At 34.5% G+C, this 22,080-nt stretch overlaps 2 protein-coding genes across 4 annotated transcripts; one reads left to right on the forward strand and one right to left on the reverse strand.

Moving 5' to 3' along the window:
• Window positions 1-172: 172 nt before the first annotated feature.
• Window positions 173-6,381, forward strand: PolA1 (DNA polymerase alpha catalytic subunit). Its single transcript, XM_089714748.1, has 10 exons — window positions 173-295; window positions 375-572; window positions 693-880; window positions 1,151-1,378; window positions 1,477-2,049; window positions 2,263-2,454; window positions 2,622-2,879; window positions 3,205-3,334; window positions 3,411-5,852; window positions 6,094-6,381. Exons 1-10 carry the CDS (start codon window positions 280-282, stop codon window positions 6,315-6,317), a joined length of 4,449 nt encoding a protein of 1,482 aa, XP_089570874.1. The 5' UTR covers window positions 173-279; the 3' UTR covers window positions 6,318-6,381.
• A 16-nt stretch (window positions 6,382-6,397) lies between these two features.
• On the reverse strand, window positions 6,398-22,032 carry LOC149489949 (uncharacterized protein CG7065-like). Of its 3 annotated transcripts, none has more exons than XM_089714750.1 (21): window positions 21,825-22,032; window positions 20,903-21,088; window positions 18,160-18,321; window positions 17,792-17,912; window positions 17,458-17,584; window positions 16,894-17,047; window positions 15,906-16,066; window positions 15,244-15,350; window positions 15,048-15,118; window positions 14,779-14,888; window positions 13,041-13,140; window positions 12,542-12,719; window positions 11,900-12,305; window positions 11,609-11,692; window positions 10,869-11,000; window positions 10,173-10,470; window positions 9,411-9,608; window positions 8,750-8,917; window positions 8,222-8,373; window positions 7,607-7,922; window positions 6,398-7,338 (listed from the first exon to the last, which is right to left on the reverse strand). In XM_089714750.1, the coding sequence occupies exons 2-21, from the start codon at window positions 20,993-20,995 to the stop codon at window positions 6,496-6,498; spliced, it is 3,981 nt and encodes a 1,326-aa protein (XP_089570876.1). In that variant the 5' UTR covers window positions 20,996-21,088; window positions 21,825-22,032; the 3' UTR covers window positions 6,398-6,495. The 3 variants fall into 3 exon arrangements, with proteins under 3 accessions (XP_089570876.1, XP_089570875.1, XP_089570877.1); XM_089714749.1 differs by having other exon boundaries at window positions 10,869-11,003; XM_089714751.1 differs by lacking the exon at window positions 20,903-21,088 and having other exon boundaries at window positions 10,869-11,003.
• Window positions 22,033-22,080: the final 48 nt, after the last annotated feature.

The following is a 22,080-nucleotide window of genomic DNA, read 5'->3' on the forward strand; positions in this document are numbered from 1 at the left end:
TAACTAAACAAGAAGTTCCATATTTTCTTATTTCTATTTATTTTTTTCATTTCACGACAAATCTCAATATTTTAATTTATGGCAATACTGCGTTCACTAGGCTACAGAAGATAGCAATCGTTAAAACATAACGTCAATATTTGGATATTTGGCGCCAATTTAAAACGTCATAGTGACAATAAACTTGGGAACTGGGAACTTGGTACAAAAGACGTAAATTTAAAATTGAGATGAAATTCGTGTTTATATATTAATAATTTGTTTACATAATTCTTTGAAATGGCAGACTCCTTAGGTATGTTGAAGAATATGAGATTCATAGTGAAAGAAAGTTATTTTTGTTGGTATTTATGAAGTTCCTGATTTGTTTACAGCTGGGTCAAGAGCTAAACGCCAGAAAGTAGATAAGCATGGGCGAATGTCAGCGTTTGAAAAGCTGAAGAACCTAAAGAATAAAGGAACAAAGCATAAATATGATGTAGATGAACTTGAAAATGTTTACGACACTGTTGACGAGCGGGAGTACAGTGAACGTGTGTTGCAAAGGCAGGAAGAAGATTGGATTGAAGATGGTGACTATACATATTTATCTGCTAATTATAAATCTTATTCCAAGTCTAAAAATTCCTGGATATCATTTTTTTAATAGTCATGTTATAACAGCTTGTAATAACCTAACACATTACTTTTAGACGGTACTGGTTATGTGGAAGATGGACGGGAAATATTTGATGATGATGAAATCGAAGATACATATGTTGCATCAGACACCAAAGAAAATGGAAGAGGTCTCAAAAGAAAAGCCAGAGTGGCTCCTCCAACTGCAGGGAAGGGTAACATAAGAAACCTTTTAGGAGCTATGCCGACTAAGAAAAAGGAGGTAAGCTTGCAAGCAAATTAATAAACAAACAGTTTATATGGTTAACTATCCAAAAATCTATATTTGAAATTTTCAACTTTTGATAAGGTTTCTTTGCTTCTCAAATATAGTTAATCTTATCACTTACCTTTCAGTAAAAACGTGTTTTTTTTTTAATTTCACAATTTTATAATTATGATACACATGTGAATATATGGTTATAATATCAATCGAACCAAACAAACTTATATTTGCCTATAAATCGTCATTCATTTCACTTTTTATTTACAGGATACTAAGATATCGGATGACAATATTCTGTCCGACATTATGTCAGATTTAGATGGCAGTGGTCCAGCTATTGTAAAACCTAAGGCCTTAGCTACACCCAAGGCTACCACCATACAATCAACTAAGACAGATGCACAGAATTATTTTAAAACCCTATCATCATCTGTGAAGAAACCTGTTGCTACTGTTATTCTTGATGAATCCCCTGTTGTAAAGCAGGAGAAAATTGTAAGCTATTTCGTAAACTTATATACTCAAACTGATGTTAACTGCTTCTTAGTATTTATAATAAAATGTAATAAACACCTTATTTCTCATAATTCTAGGAAGTAAGCCCTCCCATTAAAGAAAATGGCAATGCTGCTCCAAAGAAAAACACATGGAAAATAGACAAGGAAATAAAGAAAGAGCTGGAAGATTCTCAAACACAAAACATAGAAGAATTTAATACACAAGACATTGATTTAGGGGATGATTTCAGCAATGATGCCCCAATAGAAGTGAAGGAAATAAAAGAGGAGCTGCCCAGTACAGCAAATACTATAACAGATGTAGCTGAAGAATTTCTCAATGAAGACTTTGAAATATTTCCCACTAAAAATGCGAAAAAAGAGTTAAAACCCTTGCATACAACATGGGACAACCAAATGGGTGAAAATCATGTTGTGAGTTCTATACAGTCTGATGGCAAATTACCTTTACAGACAAATAAAGATGGTAAAAAGGTCCTCAAATTCTATTGGTTAGATGCTTGGGAGGACAGGTATGTGAAGCCAGGAGTTGTATACTTGTTTGGCAAGGTGTATGTGAATCCAACAAATAAGAAGGCAGGTTGTGTGTCCTGCTGTTTGGTTGTGAAGAATATTAATAGGCAGATGTTTTTGTTGCCTAGGGAATATGTAAGTATTAATTGATTGGAAATATAATTCTGTTATTATTTCATCATCTTGATCAAGTGAGAAAATCCAGCCTATGATATCCACAATCTATGTATGAATTAATGCCTAAATGTAAATTCTCTGTCCCTATATCAGTCACAATATTTTTTATTATATATATTTTCTTTATTAATAAAATACATCACACTATAACATTTTCTTGTCTTTTTATAGAAACTAGACCCAGTAACTTTAGAACCAACAGATGAAGAAGTGACCATTATGGATATTTATCAAGAATTCAATACTTCAGTTGCATCAGAATTGGGTCTAAAAGAATTTAAGTCTAGAAAAATTACAAAAAATTACTGTTTCAATATACCTGATATTCCTGCTCAGTGTGATTATTTGGAAGTCAAATATTCTGTGAGTAATTTGAATATTAATTATGTGGAAAGATAAAATAATTTATGTAGAGCTTTATCATTTATATTTTTCTAAAGTTCCATCAAAAAAAGGTAAAAAAAGTTTCAAAAGCTAGCTTAACAAGAAATAGACTATATTATAATAGATATGAATATATTTTATTTTAGGCATCCATACCACCGCCACCTACAAACAAGAAATTCTTAACTTTCTCACATATATTTGGTGCTAATACATCTTCATTAGAGATGTTACTTCTAGAGAGAAAGATTAAAGGACCATGTTGGTTGGAAATTGTTGAACCTGATAATGTTCAAGCTAAAGTGTCCTTATGTAAACTGGAAGCAAATTGTGATGATATGGAAAACATTAGTGTTATTAGAGGTGATGAAGACATGGAACCACCACCCATTGTTGTAGCTACTGTAAGTTGTGTGATAATAAAAAATTTAAATAAATCTTTGAAAATCTGGTTGTACATTGTAAAGAGCATTTGCTCCTACCATTTTAAAGTGAAATTTCTTGGGGCGCGTGTACAGTCAAATTTCAAGATCGTATCATGGCGTAAGGCTTGGTACATTGGTATCCTTGAAACAAAGAAGTTTCACTTCTGACACGTGTGCACGAAACACGCTCTTATTTCATGTTTCATATTTATGGATATTTTTAATGGTCAATTCTTTATTAATTATTGTAGTTTATTTTGAAATTGATAAATATTGATTAAAATAACACACTTTACATTTACAGATTAACATGAGAACTGCAACAGATCTTAAAACGAATAGAACAAAGATTTTAATGATTAGCTGTTTAGCACATAGTAACTTCCCCATACATAAACCTCCACCTAACCCACCGTTTCAACAGCATTTCTGTGGTAAGTATTTAAAATTATTGCAACCAAGTGTTCAATTATTTCTCATACCAAAAGTGATTTTTGTTTTTTTTTTCAGTAATGACAAAATGTAATGAACTTTGGCCTCTTGATTTAAAACAAAAGTTGCCTCAATATAAAGCAACAAAACTATCAAAATGTGACACAGAAAGAGAGCTATTAAATTGCTTTATGGTTCAGTTTTGGAAACTGGATCCAGATTTAGTTGTAGGACATGATTTACAGGGCTTTCAACAGGATTTGTTAATAGGAAATGTTTTAGACTTGAAAATACCAAATTGGTCGCGTTTGGGAAGACTTAACAGATCAGTAGCACCCCAAAAGAAATATGCCGCCAAAGATGCGTTTTTGGGTAGATTAGTTTGCGATATAAAAATTTCAGCCATGGAACTTATCAGAGCTAGAAGTTTCGATCTAGACACGTTGTGTATCACTGTGCTAAAAATGAAAGAAGGTGAACGTCTAGATGTCGCGATAGAAGATTTGCCGCGTTATTACGAAAGTAGCAATGATTTGTTACAACTTGTTACTCTGACAATGCAGGATGCGTCCTACATTCTCAAAATGATGTGTGAACTTAATGTTATACCACTGGCCTTACAAATAACGCAAATTGCTGGTAACATAATGTCTAGAACTCTGTTAGGTGGTCGGTCGGAAAGAAACGAATTCCTATTACTTCATGCATTCACAGAGAAAAATTATATTGTACCAGATAAAGTATATGGTAGAAAAAATGTTTCTGATGATCCTGATAATGACGATAAGGAAGAAACAGGTGTAAATAAAAAGCAAGGCAAGAAAAAGGCTGCCTATTCAGGAGGTTTGGTGTTAGACCCTAAGAAAGGCTTCTATGACAAATTAATACTTCTCATGGATTTCAATTCTCTATATCCTAGTATTATTCAAGAGTTTAATGTTTGTTTTACAACCATAAAACGGAAAATATCATCAAATACTAATGATGATATAAGTAATTTGATTCTACCAGGTCCTAATACCGAATTTGGAGTTTTACCTACACAGATTAGAAAACTTGTTGAAAGTCGACGAGAAGTGAAAAAGCTTATGAAATCACCAGATTTGCCCCCAGAGCAGTATATGCAATATAATATAAGACAAACTGCTTTAAAATTAACAGCCAATTCCATGTATGGGTGCTTAGGATTTACACATTCGAGATTTTATGCTAAACCACTAGCAGCCCTTGTTACTATGAAAGGGCGAGAAATTCTCATGGACACTAAAGAAATTGTACAAAAACTAAATTACGATGTTGTTTATGGTGATACAGACAGTTTAATGATAAACACAAATTGTTTGGATTATGATTATGTGTTTAAAATTGGTAATGATCTAAAACGAGAAATTAATAAAAAATACAAGCAGATTGAATTAGATATTGATGGAGTTTTTAAGTATCTATTACTGCTCAAGAAAAAGAAATATGCAGCTGTTGTCATAAATCGAAACAAAAACGGAGAACTAATTTATAGCCAAGAACATAAAGGATTAGATATTGTTAGACGTGATTGGTCGCAACTAGCCGCTGAAGCAGGAAAATTTATTCTCAAACAAATTCTTTCAGAACAAAGTGCTGATGAAAGAATTGAGAGTATACAAACTCATTTGAATAAGTTAAAAGATGATCTATTGAGTAATAAAATACCAATATCACTTTTGACCATAACTAAGCAGTTAACCAAAAATCCAAACGAATATGCTGACAAACACGCCCAACCTCATGTTCAGGTCGCTATGCGACTCAATAGCAAGAATAGTAGGCGATTCAAAAAGGGTGATATTGTTCCATATATAATTTGTGTAGATGGCACCACCAACTCTGCTACACAAAGAGCATATCACATAGAAGAATTAAAAAATTCGGAACATCTTAAAATCGATTACAGATACTACTTAGCGCACCAACTTCATCCCGTTATATCGCGTATATGTGAACCCATCGAAGGTATGGATCCAGCGCGAGTCGCCGACTGTCTCGGCTTAGACCCATCTGGCTATAGAAATATGTTAAAAAAAGAAAACTCAAACGGAGAAACTTACGAAGTAGAAAACGAAAAGGAGAAATACAGACACTGCAAAGAATTCTCATTCATTTGTGTAAACGAAAATTGTCAGACCGAAAATAGAATAAGAGAAGCAGTAAGAAAATTAGATAAAGAAAGTGTAACGTTTTTAGAGCGTTGCCAAAACGAGCAGTGTACATACAAGCCAATGGACTATTTGCCGTGTATACAGAATCAGTTATGTTTGCAAATTAGGCAGTACCATAATCAGTATTACGCGGGTTGGTTATCGTGCGAGGACCCAGCTTGTGGTCATCGTACTACGCGGATGCCACAGAATTTCCAAGCAGGCTACCCTCTGTGTCGATTGTGTGAAAAGGGCCTTATGTATAGGGAATATACAGAGAAGGACCTGTATTTGCAGATCAATTTCTTCCTATTCCTGTTCGATCTTAGCAAACAGAATAACTCCAGTAAGTATATAAAACAACAAAATATTAGAAGTTGCATTTCTTTGAAAAACGCATGATTGGATCATTCATGATAAACTTTTTTATATCCTTTAAATTTTTTCAAATATTTGTAAACTGCACTTAATGCTATAAAATACTTAATAGTGATATGTATATTATTTCTTGTTGGAAAAAACTAACAAGTAAATCAATTCAATCGATCAATTCTTACAACTATACTAAAATGACTTTTTTTTTTCAGAAATCAAACTGTCACCTCAAGTCATATCTGCATTTCAAATACTCAAGGAGATGGTGGCGGACTGGCTCTCGCACTCTGCATATTCCATTATAAACCTATCGAAACTATTTAGATTCTTTAACGTCGATTCCAAAGGCGGAAAAATTAAAACTGAGCCCGTTGAAATAGACATTTTACCAGAGACTGAACACATTGATGCTATCATGGAAATGGGAGCATACTAGATTTTATTTTTATAACTTATATGTAGATCATGGTTCTTGTGTAGAATTTTATAATAAATTATAAATAAAATACAACTGCGTTTAATTTAATACCTTTATTTAAAACAATCATAATTCATAAACCAAAATGGTTTTTGAGACAAGTTTTAAAATGTACTTAATCCTAGGTCTTATAATACTAATAATAACCCCTTCCCCGACCTCTTTGGGGTCCTCCGTGCCCTCTTCCTCGACCTCTGTAATTATTCTGCTCATAGTTTCCAAACCCTTGCCGATTTCCGAACTGCTGTTGATTAGGATTATTATGTCTGATATTTTGATTATCTAGCTGTCTTCCATTCATGAAATTCCCTCTAGAAGCTTGATTAAATTGATTTCCGGGTGGCCCTTGATATGAATTATTAAAATTGCCAGGAGCGTTAAAATTGTTCTGAGGCATTTGTTGTTGATTATATTGCATATTATCTCGATGCGGACCTTGATTAAAATTATTTTGTGACCCTAAAGATGGAATGTTAAAATTACTGCCTTGTGGCGGCCCAGGTTGCATGTTTTGATAAGAATTAAAGTCTCTCTGTGGTTGATTCACGTTCACGTCGAAAAAGCTATTATTCGGTTGCCACGAAGAATTATTCGAGTTATCGAAATTTTGATTTCCTAGGATTGGAATCCGATTTTGAGTATTGAGATTATCTATATGAGGCTTTCTTTCCATGGGGGGTCCATCCTGGGGGTCACCGAAGGATCTCGGTTGTATGGAAGTGATGGGCGTTGGGTCTATCGTTTGCGCAATAGGCGCCGTGCTGGCCTGTGCGGCCTGAGAGGATTGTATCGAAGCTTGAACTAGTGCCAAAAGATCTGACGCAGAGGAAATGTTCTTAGCGAATTCGAACACCGCCGCAGCGCTGCTCGGCTCGATCGCGGGTGGAGTCGATTTCGCCTCTTCTATTGATTTCTTTACAATTTCCATCTCCTGTCGTATTTGATTCTCTTTTACCTTTTCTGTTGCAGATTTAAATACCTGAAAATAATTACATATTTATAACGCAGCCATACTAGTTTATTATTTATAACATTTACCTTTATCTATATTAATTATCCTACTAATATTAAAAATGCGAAAGTTTTTGAGGATGGATGTGTATACATATGTTATTCTTTCACGCAAATACTACTGAACCGATTACAATGAAATTGAGCACACATATAGAGACTTTTGATAATCTATCCGATCGAACGTAATCCGTCTTTTATGGATAAATGCTAAATAAATACAAAACACCACCCACCTCCTCCACAGTGTAATCATCATCATCGCTCTCTATACTGACAGTCCTGATATCATCCTTTAGCGGCTCATTTGGTTCCTCTATTGCCTCGTGTGCCTCACTAGCCTCGTTTGCCTCGCGCGGCTCCGGGGCATCAGCACTCACATACTGTCGTAATCTTTCTACGCGTTGAGGCTCTCGAGCTTCAAGCTTCTTCAAATACGCTATTAAGCTGTGCTGTTCTTCTGCTGATAGTTCGTTGAAGTTCTTTAGGAGCGTTTCCAAGTCGGAGTCGGATAGGCCGTCCATAGCGTCCACTACGTCTTCCTTGTCAGTTCTGAAAATGTATTTATAAGTTATTATCTATTTACCGTTCCAATTGTTGATGTTAATAAGGGCTATTTTATTTTAAGTTGGATTAATTGTATAGCATTAGAGATTACGATTTACCATTAATTATTTATTTTTTTAGAAGCAGTAATAATATTGATATTCCTATGTGGATTGCATAGCATTGGTATGAAGTGCTAAAATTGCATTAATTATTGAGAATAGGATTATATTTTTATAGCATTCACAACAACACAAGTCCCAAAATTTTTAGTTATCTTGTTGTTTATAAATTCCTATACTAACTTCTTATCATCATAAGCAGACTGTAACAATTGCAACGCCGAGGCCGCACTTGACGCGCTCGCGCTCGGTTCAGTCGGCGCAGGTTTCGATTCTATCGCACGAGCCTGCTCTTTGAGTTTCGCTTCCCTCTTTTTAGCTTCCGCCATTCCAACCTGTATAATATAGAAGTTTGGGTAACAAAGTTTGTTTGTTGAAAGATTAATTCTCAGGAACTCTAAAGTAAAAAAGGAATATTTTGCGTTGTGTTGTTTATTGCGATTTTGATAATAATTATAGTAGCGACTCCAACTTAAAAGTTTTTTGCCAAGAATATTTTGTTTTTTATAAGATAATTCTTATAAAAAATATTGCTATTGCAACGAGATTTGGTCCTAAATTTTTCCCCTAACATTCAGTGGGATTGTGTCAGCCCACTCAATTTAATGTTAAATCTACCAACTAGTGCAAACTCAATGATTTATCGAACTACACTTCTTCTAGAAGTACTTTCAACCCAAACTGTCTAACTACATGGCCAAACAAACTCACGACAGCGTCCACAAGCTGCGCGAGCTCCTCCGCCGACACGTCGGTCTTGCCCTGCGCGATGAGCGCGGCGGCCATCTGCTGCGCGATCTCTTCCCGGTCCACTTCGCCCACGCCCGCTACGGGCACGCCGTCCTTCTTGTTGCTGCTACTCGCGCTCGCTTTCGCTTCCTGGATATATCGTACATTATAAGTAATTTAACAAAAATAAAGTATGATTTAATAGTAAAAGTGTTAAGGCTTTCGTTCCTTATTGACATAGCTAATATGCTAACATTTAATATTTCCATTACATATAAGAATAATGAAAAATAAAAAAAATGTTATTTGTGATGATCTAAATTCGAGATAAAGCTTATTGGCTTTTTTAATGTATGAAATAAATTATCATTTGCTTCATTTTGATATAGTCGAAAGATTTTGTAAAGTTGTATATATATTTATGATATTAGTTATTATTTTGATTCTTTTTTTAATTATATAATATAAATTTAGGTATGCCTCTTATCATATCGTGTATACACTATTTGTGTATAGGTCATCTAATCGTACATGTGCACGTACAACATGTGTGTGCATATTTAAGTGTTTAACATAGACGTGTGCAATTAGTAGTGCGTGCATATACGTGCTGATGTTTGCATTCGGCATGTGTATATCTCACCTTACTACTCTTCTTAGCGCGCGTGTCCGCCTCGTGCAGCGTAGCAGCGGCACGCACGACCGCACTGCGGGCAGCCGCCGCAGCGCCGCCCGTCACGAGACCGGCTTGAAGCGCGCCCTTCAGCTTCTCCTTCGCAGTTTCGATCAGCACCAACGCCGATTCGCGCTCCAGCAGCTGCTCCGAGGAGTTAGGCTTCTCCTGTTTTTTAGAACAGTGAGAGCTATATGAGTTTTGAAAACATGATTTTCGCTAATTTATAAAAAAAGAATAGGCATTTATTGACGTGACAACGTCTTATAATTCGATAAAGCCGGCTGCACGCACGAAAAAACATGACTCATGCGGCGTTACCTCGCTCTGACTCATCTGAGGCGTTCCATGTAAGGCTTGAAGTGCAAGCGAGAGCGCGGAACGAGCGACAGAGAAGCACAATCGGCCTTAAGAAGTTGTCACGTTCGACTATCGTCAGTAAACCGACTTTACAGACAACCAATTTTTTTTAGAACAGTGGTGAGATATGAGTTTTGAATACATGAACCATCAAGTACATCAACTCACTCTAATTTTCGCTAATTTATAAAAAAAGAATAGGCATTTACTTTGTAGCTATTTTTTAGATTGAAAATTGGTGGAAAATGATAAAACTATGTTATGAGTTATGACGATTCAAAAGTGTTTCTAAAAGAAGTTTAATTGAATAAAGAAATGTCAGAGTCCGAGTTAAAAGTTTTAAACTACACACAACATTTCTATACCACGCACCTTCTCCATCCGTATCGCCTCCGCCAGCAGATCAACAACCTTCGGCCCGAGGCTGCCCAAATGATCCTCTAACGCCACAAGCTGCCGAAGCGTGGCCACAATATTATCTGGAGCCCCACCAAAGTCGTTCATAGATTCCTTATGGTCTGGAATAAACTCCGGTCGAGGGGGATCATGTCTGCGCAAGCGAGATGCGTGTGAAGCGAGACTGCCGGTGCGAGAACGTGAGCGAAGGTCGGGCATGTCTGGTAACGAGCCGAACGAGTCGTCTGAATCCCATGGCGACATGTTGCCTTCGCTGTGGGGCAAAATTAATAATAAGTTTAATTAAAATAATAAAATATCGAAGTTTAAAAAAAACACAAAAATCTGAATAGATAAGAAATACAAACTGTTTTTAATGCAGTCTTTATACTCTAATCACTATTGGGTAAAAACTAACATCGCAGAAACTTGCGATTTCCACATTTTGGCATCGTTTGTTTTTGTTTGTCTTTAATTACTTATTCTTCAGTACAAAGAAATCCTGTCCAACAATTTTTGCATTTCCTTTTTTGCCAGGTTGTCTTGTAGTAATTTCTGTTCAGCAATAATACTGCCTTTTGTGCAAATTATGCTTTTTCAAACACTACTCCATTTTACTTTTTTTTTTATTCTGTACAATAAATAATTACAAATAAATCATATGGCACTAACGGTTTGAGCTCATCATCCGATATGAGCACGGTCTGCATGGAGGGCGGCGGGTGCGGGCTCGGGTTGCGGCCGCCCGGGCTGCGCCGCCGGTCGCGCGCCGACAGCGGACTGGCGCGCGTGCGGACTGGACTGCTACTAGAAAAGTTAACATTTGAATTTAGAACTGGGAATTAGAAAAAAATTGAGTGTCTGTAAAGTCGGTTTACGATAGTTGAACGTGACAACATCACAGACAGACAGATTGTGCTTCTTTGTCGCTCGTTCCGCGCTCTCGCCTGCACTTCAAGCCTTACATTGAACGCCTCAGAGCGAGGTAACGCCGCATGAGTCATGTTTTTTCGTGCGCGCAGCCGGCTCTATCGAATTATAAGACGTTGTCACGTCAAAAAATAGCGCCAGTAATTTTGTCGCGGATTTTGGTAATAACTCATATTTTCTTTACGCGCACTCGGACCGGGCTGCTACTAGAGAGTTAACATTTTAAATTAGAACTGGGAATGAGAAAGAAAAAAAGAAAACATTCAAAAAAATATAATAATGTAGATTTTGTCGCGCATTTCGCTAATAACAGCTAACTATTTCAGTCATCATTAACATCACTCATAAAAGAAAAAAAAAAACCTGTGTGCCGAGCACACGTGTCAGAAATGAAATTTCCTTGGCATGATTCAAAGATACAAAATTGTCGCCTTACTCCATGATGTCATTTATACTTATTTTATATAATTATAAACTATTACTTTTTATGAACTGGACTTCTAGATCGAGTTTTGAGAGTCCTCACTGGTGAGCGTCTTCGCGGTGGTGAGCGGCGATCCTTTATCCTGCGAAATATTTATACTTTAAAAACATTTGAAAGTCCATATTGTCGAATCAATTCTGATGGCATTATTAATATTGTTTTATAGATAGACAGTCCAATAAAAATAACAACTTGGCTATTTTATGCTAAAGATATTAGAACATAATAATGATGCTATAGTCGTCAATAACAAACAAAAAGGTAAAAATATAAACTTTTATCAACATACCATCTATACCGTTCTATAGACCTGCGTTCTGGCGACCTGAGTCGTCGTTCAGGCGTACGTCTCAGGCTGCGTCCATCAGGTCTGCGTTCTAGCGACCTTCGCCTTTCCGGAGTCCTTCTACGTTCTGGAGTCCTGCGTCGTTCTGGAGTCCTGCGTCGTTCTGGCGTTCTGCGTCTTTCAAAGCGCTTGTATGGAGATATACGCCTTGGTGACTTTCTCTTTTCCACCGCACGCGGTTCTTCTTTCGCTGGAGTCGGTTCGTTATCTTCGGGAGCCGGTAGACTGAACTTGCGGTATATCTCGTGTATGGTGATGCGTAGCTCCTCTTCGTGCAGTTCCTTCATGCGCGCCGTCCAGAACGTAATCCATTCTGGTTTGAAGTCGTGCTTCGATGCGTCTTTTCCATCTGGGTGGTGTAAGATTTTTGGTAATGTTAATAAATATGTGCGGTACAAAACATAAAAATCTGTATTTTATTCATAATTTCGCAATTTGAAACATGAGGTTTGTAATAGCGATCATAATTGATACACACGAAAGTCATATTACACCACATTTGATATGTGCTTTTTTTAATTCTATCGATATAAGTGTTTCATAGCATGTCATACTATAAGAATTTCGCAGTACATATTTCCTGACCTGCTTGCAACTCTTTATAGCGTCGATTCCAGAACTTCTTCCACTCTTCCGGGTAGAGCGGATGCTTCTCAGGATTCTTCTCGTGGTAGGCGAGCATTTTCTTAGCAGTAGCCTCCGCTGCGACACGCTGCTCCTTAGCTTTCTTCACTTTGAACTCGTAATTTCCAGTACGGCTCCGCTGATATCAAAAGAAATAATACATAGTAATTATTATTTTCTCTATGATTCTGTTTTATATTTCAAAGAATATTGAGGCCGCTCGAAATCGAAATCTTGATAGACGAGTTTAAAAAATGCGGTCAATTTAATTTCATTAATTCAAGTGACCTACATTATACTGTGATTACCACAATTATTACCTTTCTTTTAAAATTTAGTTTTCTATTTAGTAAATTTCATACATCTATTGATTTAAGAAAAATTACAAGAATATAGATGTTATTTTTATAATTAATATCATACTATATTAACATGTTCATTTAATAATAAATAACAATACCCTTTCATTTCGTGCATTGTTTGCATTGGGGTCAGGTTTACGGTTTTTAACCGGTACTGGAGCATCTGGACGTCCATAAGGAGAGAAACGATGTCCCGGCCTTAAAGACAAAATAAAATTACATTAATACTAAAAATAATAATAACACTCATTGGTAAAATACAAAATATAAGATGGTTTGGTATGCATGAGCTTTATAAAATGCGGGCGATTTTATTTTAATTTCACAACATTGGTCAAAATTATTGAAGTTCAGAAATAATGGGGTGTTTGAAATCAGTTACAATTACTTCGTAGATCGTCAACATTATCAATTATGAATAATACCAAACAATTTATTTTCTCAATGATTTTCAAAAATGAATAAGTATCACGATAAAAACGTTTTTATATAGCCTATTTTAATATTAAAGATGGTGGTGTTAATAACACAACTCAAGAACGGCTGAACGAATTTGCTGAGTTTTAGATAACAACTATGAAAACTTTGTAATAACTTACAAAAAGAAACGTCTATACGGGCGTGACCGAGGCCGGATGTAATGGATAAAAGAAATTTTTGAATCAACTATTCATTCCTTTTTGAATAAAATAATTTTAAATATTGAATGACAAATGCATATACATACATATCCTCATGTATCATATATTATTAAAAAGAGGAAACATTTGCATTTTTGTATGTATGTTTTTAATGTTTCCACACAAAACCTAGAGAGGTAGAAAGATACATTTTTATCTGAGTCACATTGGGCATATTTTATTTGTCTCCTCTGGGATCAGAATGAAAACAGTTAGAATTTTGAAAAACTTACAACAAGGAACGTTTATACGGGCGGAGCCGGGGCCAGCTTGTAATAGACAGAAGATAAATTTTGCAATAGGGATGTAACGATACATGATTTTGCCGATACGATACCGATACCGATATTTGTAATAAAATATCGGCGATACCGATACCGATATCGATGGCTTGGTAGAAAAATAAATAGTGAATTATGCATAAAAGTTACCAACATTTAACAGAGACTCAACTGTAAATCGTATTCTTTTAAATAACAATGCCAAATAAAAAAAAAGAAAACCATTTATTTTAGTATTATTATTTTACAAAGTCAGTTAAACTTTAAGTTATACACATACAATCAGTACCTAATAAAAGTTTACTATTGGTAGTTTTTTCAGAAAACAAAGTGCGCACGCGCGGGCGCCCTCCCGCATCGTTCATTGGGCGCGGGTTTTTGAATTGTTTGATATCGGTATCGGTTGTTTTATAATCGGCGATACCGATATATCGGTATCGGTATCGGTATCGTTACATCCCTATTTTGCAACACTATGTTTACTGTATATATCTTTATATTCGTTTTTTTATAATATACTGTATATTTAAAGACGAGTCGTAGTCGTATCTGAACGGATATTAATGAAAGTTTTATGAAGTTGACTTTTACATGAACAGAACATGAATCTGTATAATTCAATAATAAAGAAAACTTAATTGACCATGTGTTAGTACTTGGTTAGTACAGACGGTAAAGTGAGCAAGAGACAAATAAGGGAGCCGATGTATTTGGTTGTGTAATTTAAAATAATCGTAACATTTAACATGAACCTAATAAAACTCAATACAAGAACTACTTAATAATTCACTTACTTCATTATAATTGGCCCAAAAATGGACACGAATCGGCTTGTAATATTCAGTAATGAAAGGAAATAAAAACAAATGACCCACCTATTATTGGCTTTGTTGTACCGCCCAAATTTCGCCGCTTCGTCCTCATCGCTGAGGTCCGACAGGGAATCCACTGACACATTCTCACGCTTTCGACCCGCTTCATTAGGCTGTATAATATACAAAAAATAAAAATCATTCATAGATGCCGAACATCGTGTAAACTATACCCTATACATATTTAAATATGTCTATAAAGATATAATTCAATTTCTTCAATTTAAACAAAAGATTTTACATGCTATAACTAATAAGCGTAATTCAATGACCTTAAATTGTGGTTTTGTAGGCGCAGCAACACGCGGCGGCGATGGATCTTCAGTATCTGGTTGTCCACGACCTTTCCGAAATCAACACTCCATTAACAGTATAGTTCTTTTTATATTAAAAAAATAAAACTTTTATGTAAGTATGATATTAATAAAAAAAAAATTATTGGTTAAATATTAATCCTGAATAAATTACCTGCATCAAGTGATTTTAGTAAATCGACGTCAACGACTTCTTCAAAGGTACAGTCCTCGACCTCGGCATAATGTTTGCCTTTGAATATCAATTTTCGTATTTGGTCCCTGAAAAAAATAATGTATTGGAATACGAAATAAAGAATAAAAATTTTAAACGAAAAATCCAGAATCATTATAAGCTGAAAATTTACATTTTATTTATTCACTTATATAATTTCCCTACTTTTCCAGTGTACGAACGTAGTACACACAACTATGTTTAACATATAATATTACTAAAAGAAGTCCTTATTCATTGTGATCAATTTAAAGGTTCAGCATTATTTTTCGTTCGCAACTAGACATTTGCATTTTGCACTCGTTATCTCTTAAAACTCACTTATTCTTCTCTTACTATTCCTTCATAGTAGGAGGCGATACAAGATATATTTGGAGACGCTTGATGTGGACGCTTCCATACATTATTATTAACCGATTACTTAACTATATAAAAACTGACTTTACTAATCCTAAATAGAAGTTATTTACGTAGGAGGCGATACAAAATATACTTACTTTTTAAATTAAAGATAAAGCGCTTCTAAACGAAATCTAGTTGAATAAATAAGTATTTGAGTTTGGAGGATATTTACTAAGTAGAACCGACTATAGTGCACCCACTTGTTCTTGTCGAACTCCTCCTTCTGCCAGTGCACGGGCTTCATGCGGCCGTACTTGTGCTCGATGCAGTGCGCGAGGCGGCTCACCGTCATCGCGAAGCCGGCGCGGTGCGTGCGCCGGAACGGCTGCAGCAGGTTCGTCGCTTTCGGGAAGTGGTGCGCCTGGGTGAATGTACAAACCACAGAACATATAAAAGAGGTTAGAAAGGCATTGTAGGCGGGGCAGACGCGCCAAGGATATGAGCACTGCTCACATCATCATCATGCGTATGATTCGTTCCATTTTAAATCGCGTGATCGCGCGGCGCTATGATTGGCTAGATTTGAAATTGCAAATATGTGCGTAAGCGGACTTGCGCGGACTTGGCCACACCCACAGGCGACACCGGTTCTTATAGGAACGGCGAATTATTGCCATTCTAACCTCTTTTATATGTTCTGTGGTACAAACCCATTGAGCCCCGAACGGCCCGATCGGTCCACGACACAATAGATTTTCTATTGTGTCTGTGATTCCGGGGCCTGAGTTATTACTAATAACACATTTTGTACTGGTACACAAGGAATAAAATATGTATTTTCATGATTTGATTTTAATTTTTAAACAGGGTTTTCCAACGTCGGTGCACTCATAGTTTTGCATATACACATCACTTGTGATTGACTATATGATAGATTACGTAAACGATGACGTCAAAAAAATAAACTTTATGCAATATATGTCATATTGTGCCGCGCGGTTCCCGCGCAACCCGCGGATGAAATAATTAGGTCAAAAAAATATCGCGGGCGAAAAAAAGTAAGCTTCAGTTTATGTGAAATTCTGGTACATAAGCTACATCATTGCCAATGTGTCATGATTTTATGTTGTTGTTTTGATATCTTTAATTTTCTTAAACTTTGAAAATGTTATTTATTAATTTATTTATCTGAAACAACAGAGCCGAACAAAATTTCTTTAGTTCACTCCAATTTACGAATAAACTTACAAGATACGTATGGCGATGCCAAAAACAGGTGAGATGGTTGACGATAGTTCTGGGATGTCCATGCTTATTGCACAGAGTGCACACGTACGAGGGCTCGTGATGAGATTCCTCTGGAGGGTGCTCCACTAGATACTCAATGCCTAACAGAGGCGCTCTGAAAATCAAGTTTATAGTAAATAACCAAAACAACCAACATCTTTCCTTTTTCCACAAAGCCTTTGTCCCACCCAAAAAAAGGTTTTAGAACTATTTTTGAAGATAAATTATTTTGCATTATGGTGCTTCGACTGCATTGTCAAAGGAAATTTCCCTAGGAACAAAATGTTTGCCCGTCGTAAAAAGTAGTATATCGGTCGCTAGCTTCCTAACTATCTCCAGACACAAAAATCATGTCGTAAAATAACTCGGTTGTTACGGGAAATAAATACAAACAAACAAATACACTTTCACCTTTGAACGAACTAGGCGTAGTTAGCACGCCATTAGGAAAGCATATAAAAAAGATTCGATTAGCGTTGAGAGAAGATAGAGTACAAGAATCTTTTTATAAATGAAGTAACTTACTTTGTTTCGTTTAAAATGTCTTGAATGTGACATGGCAAAGTCTTGTAGTAGTTATACTTTTCCTCAATTGTTGTAGCATTGTGGAAATTCACTTCTTCAGCCATTTTTTTGAGCACATTCGACATGGCTGAAATCAAAGCAAATTTAGCTTATTCTGTGAAAATTAAACTAGTACCTATATTAGTTATTTTAATCCTTTCAGTAATTATTCTTATGTTTGAAATTGGATATAATAAAACGATTGGTTTAAAAGACAATAGGCGAATAGACACAAAAAATTAATCATTATAATAATAGGAATGGAATATTTATCAAGGAATGGCTTAGAACTTACCTCCAGGTTTAGTATTTGCTCCCCTTTCATTGAGAAGGTAGGGATGTTCTTTGAATATTGCTTGAGGCCAAATATTTCTAGTTGCTAGCCTTGTTTTGTGCTTTTTCCCCGATATATGTGTCTGTTGAAAATAATTGAACTATAAATTTACCACCTAAATTGAGTGGTGGGATGTGAACAAAACACTGAACATCAACCTCAGTAGTTCTTACTACAAACCACTTGGTTAGCTGTATCCTCAACTGCAATAACTTAAGACTTCCATTCATGACATGTGTTTTGAATTCTAAGGTATCCAAAACAAATATTTTACAATTCTACAGAATCTAATACAGGATTATCGATGTTTTAAATCACTATAAATATACCTGTAAGACGCTCTCTCCGCTGCATACAGCTGCGCAAGGGAAGCACAAGTAGATCCATTTCCCCGAGATGTCGCGCCCGCGTCGCTCCACCATGCACCGGACCGTGTCATCTTCAACCTTGATCTTCAAACTGTTCAGATGTTCCAGAAACTCCTGCTCAGCCTGTAAATTATATTTATAAAGTTATATTACCGTCTCGATTTTAAGCGCGTAGAAAATAGCGTAATAACGATAATCATATAACAGAATTGCATGTAAACATCAGTCATAATATGAGGGGCAAAGGAAATAAAATACACAAATAATTGTTTTTTTCCATTTATTTAATCAACAAACCCTTTTTTGTAAACATACCGACTTACCTTAATAAAATAACAGCTAGTTCAGTTTTAACCAAAATATCACAATCACGAAACGGAATCGATGATAAAAATCAGTGTGAATATTTTTGTTTTATTAAAAATAAAAGATTTAATAACACCACACACTACACTATGTCAAGAAGTTTGACCTGAATATAGTCTGATCCACACATCTAGTGGTCATATTTTTTTAATACATACTAGAAGCTTGTTTTTTTTTGTTCTTTTATTTAAAACAAAGGAGACATGAAGATAATTTATAAATTAATTTTAGATATTTAATTTTAGTCCCCACTATCCAAGTACTCTCAGTTGAGGCCAATTTCATCGACATTTTGCTACTTTTGCCCATTAACACCTGGTTAAATCTCTAAATATTCTTTATGCAGATTGCATACTTTAATCCAAGTTTTATGACGTCAGTGCCTCTTTAGTTTTTTTTAACAGTGTTGTAAATATAAACAACTTTAGTGTACTATTAAAACGATATTGAAAATAAATGTTTTACTTTAATGTTATCACCAAACAGAAAAGGTATTCTAAAAATAATAATCAGTTTTTGTGCATGATAAGCTTTTAATAATATTGTTAGACGTAACTTTTGATTTAATATTTTTGTGGATAAATAGTTGTCAATATAGTTGTCACTGTTTCCTGTCCGAACATGGTTAGCTGTCGAATACTATAAATTGCCGCTTTCCTTTGACTCGATTTGTTATCAACTACCTACATCAATTAGGTAGCTGTGTAGAATTGCAGTACATTCTTATTACATTCAAAACTAATATTAAAACCGGCCTCGCTTTTTATTTTTTACAATATGTATTAAAATAATATCTGTTATTGGATAGATAGGATTAATATGGATTGGATATGAAATTGCGAATAATGTTTTTATTGGTACTATCGAAGAATAAAGTATAATTTCTATGAAGATATTTGTCATGAAAAAAATGCAGCTCATTCTGTATCTATCATGAGTTCAATGCACATGACAGATTCTCTAGTTGGATACTACAATATTATAACACAAATAACTTAAGGTAAGAGCAACATTATAAAAGCTGCTTGTCTTATTGTGTGCTGTTCCCTAACTATTGTAAGATCTTTTGTTGTACATATTAAGATTTGGGTAAACAGGCACAATTTTTTTACCTTCATGTCATTAAAATATCAGTTACAACCATATTAATTAATTTCCTTACATTAAACTTTTACATATTGAATGTATTTGATAAAAGGGGACATATTATTATAAGAGGTACATCCACAGTGCCTGAAAATGTTATTGTGTATTCCTATAAACTTTTGTCTTATTCTGTATCAACTTTCCCAAAAAAATATGGAAGATCCCCATATTATGTACCTTTTTATAATGTTTTTGTTTTAAGTAATTGATCATATCATTGTTTTAACAAATATAATGTGATATTTAAGTTATTAGATAGTTGTCCGAATATGGGGGGCCAAGTGCTTGAGCATTATTTGTCATTTCATTCCATCAGAATACCGCATCATCTTTTCTTATCTATTCTTCACAATGTTTAAATTGATAAATTAAAATAAAATTATAATTTGACAAATTAAATGTTTTTAGTTCAATACCATAATCAATAGTCAATAACATTGTATTTAGAAAAATGTTTCCATATGCTTTAGCAATTGAAAAGCAAATTATCTAAATAATAATTATTTATTAGCATTATTCACACATTTTTTTAGCTGTTATCTCTGGCTTTCATTAACACCTTCTAAATAATATTCTTAATCCCAATAGAAAGCAGGAAATATTTATAAATTCTTAAACTAATAATTACTTTTAGTACCCTAGTGCCTTATATTATAAATAATAAATAATTATGATATAAAATCTATAGTTACAATCCATAGAAGCTACAGGTCCTTCTAGAACTTCAATTCAATATATCCTATAAATACTTTTTATTCTATTCAAATCAACATTTTGATTAATAACTCAGGCCCCGGAATCACAGACACAATAGAAAATCTATTGTGTCATGGACCGATCGGGCCATTCGGGGCTCAATGGGTTAACAGAATTTTGTGAGAATCTTATACTTACACTCAGATGTACAAAAATACACTATTGAACAAGAACAATGGAATAATATCAACCAAAGAAAATCAGGTATCAATTATTCAGAATGGGAATTAATTTTCCCACCACAATCTATGCAATCATATAATTTAATAATTTAAATAGAGTTGGTTAAGTTTATACTTTTTTATTTACTTTATAATGTAGGTTAATAAACTCAAAATAAAATATCATGTACTGAAAGCTAATCTAGACAATATTTAATAAATGTTTAAATCCAATATGAAATGTCAATTGAAAATAATTTCAAATTTATATTTACCTTAGTGCATGTTTCTACGTCTGGTTTCTTGGGTACTTCAGTTACAGAATCTTGATATCCCTCTGCACCAGGAGGGCAGTCTGGGAGCTCCATCTTGATTCACTACACTTTAGTTTATGACCTCAGGACGGTCATAAACAATTTTTCACTACTTAAAAAAAAATCTTCACTGTTCCTTACACACAACTGGAATGAAACAAATAATAATAATAAATAAAGGTAACAGGCTCGACACCTAAACTATAAAAACTTTTGAAATAGAAGTGTTCAAATGATACTTACACAGTAGCTGCATACTTACGTGCAATTTTCATACTTCACTATTGAGGGTGGTTTTTAGTATTAATATTACATTCATCATAAATAAGGATGAACCCTTTTTGTAAACGATATGAAGAATTTTAAATTGTGACATTATAACCTATGTACATTTGAGCATTATAAAATAAGTGAAAGCATTTAAAATTATTCAAATACAACCAATTAAGCATCAACTCTTAAGAAATCATAATATTTTATCGTATAAGTAAAATATTATGATTTCTTGTTATTTAGGTACCTCAAATATGCATTGAAAAAGTCCGATAACTTCAGATTCCATTCTGATCTAATAAATGATAAATGTGTTAAGTAAATCTTTACTTACCCATAATTATAAAGGCACTTTAAATCACTAAAATGTATTGGTTTTAAACAATGTCAAAACAAACAAAAATATTGATAATTTATATACCTAGGTATGAATTCATGTCAAAGGCAAACAGCATCGATTGTCAAAAAAGAAACGCCAATCCTTTCTAAATCATCGTCAATTACATAAAATTTGGTTATATACGTAGATTTATTCTATTTTTGACAAAAGATAATAATCATTTTGGGTATAATATGGTTTCAATATTCTTAATACGTAGATGTAACTAACCTTAAATTTACTGTTGCTAGTTTCCTATAATGTTCGATACATTCGTAGGCCAGGTTAATTTATGGGCATACTTGTTACAAATAATAATCCAATATATTTAATATCTTCGTGTGATTCTAAACGACGACCAACTGAAATCAGAATACGAGTTATTGATTGCTCAAATCTACCAAAAGCGTAGACCAAAAGGCAAATTCCAAACCATAGAAGCTTGTCAATAACCTTTTGACATTTAAATAGTACTCTATGCACCTTG

This window comes from Colias philodice, chromosome 3 (assembly GCF_061535455.1).
Source record: "Colias philodice isolate Cphi_HAF_F1 chromosome 3, ilColPhil1 Martin Lab GWU primary, whole genome shotgun sequence".
Lineage (NCBI taxonomy): Eukaryota > Metazoa > Arthropoda > Insecta > Lepidoptera > Pieridae > Colias > Colias philodice.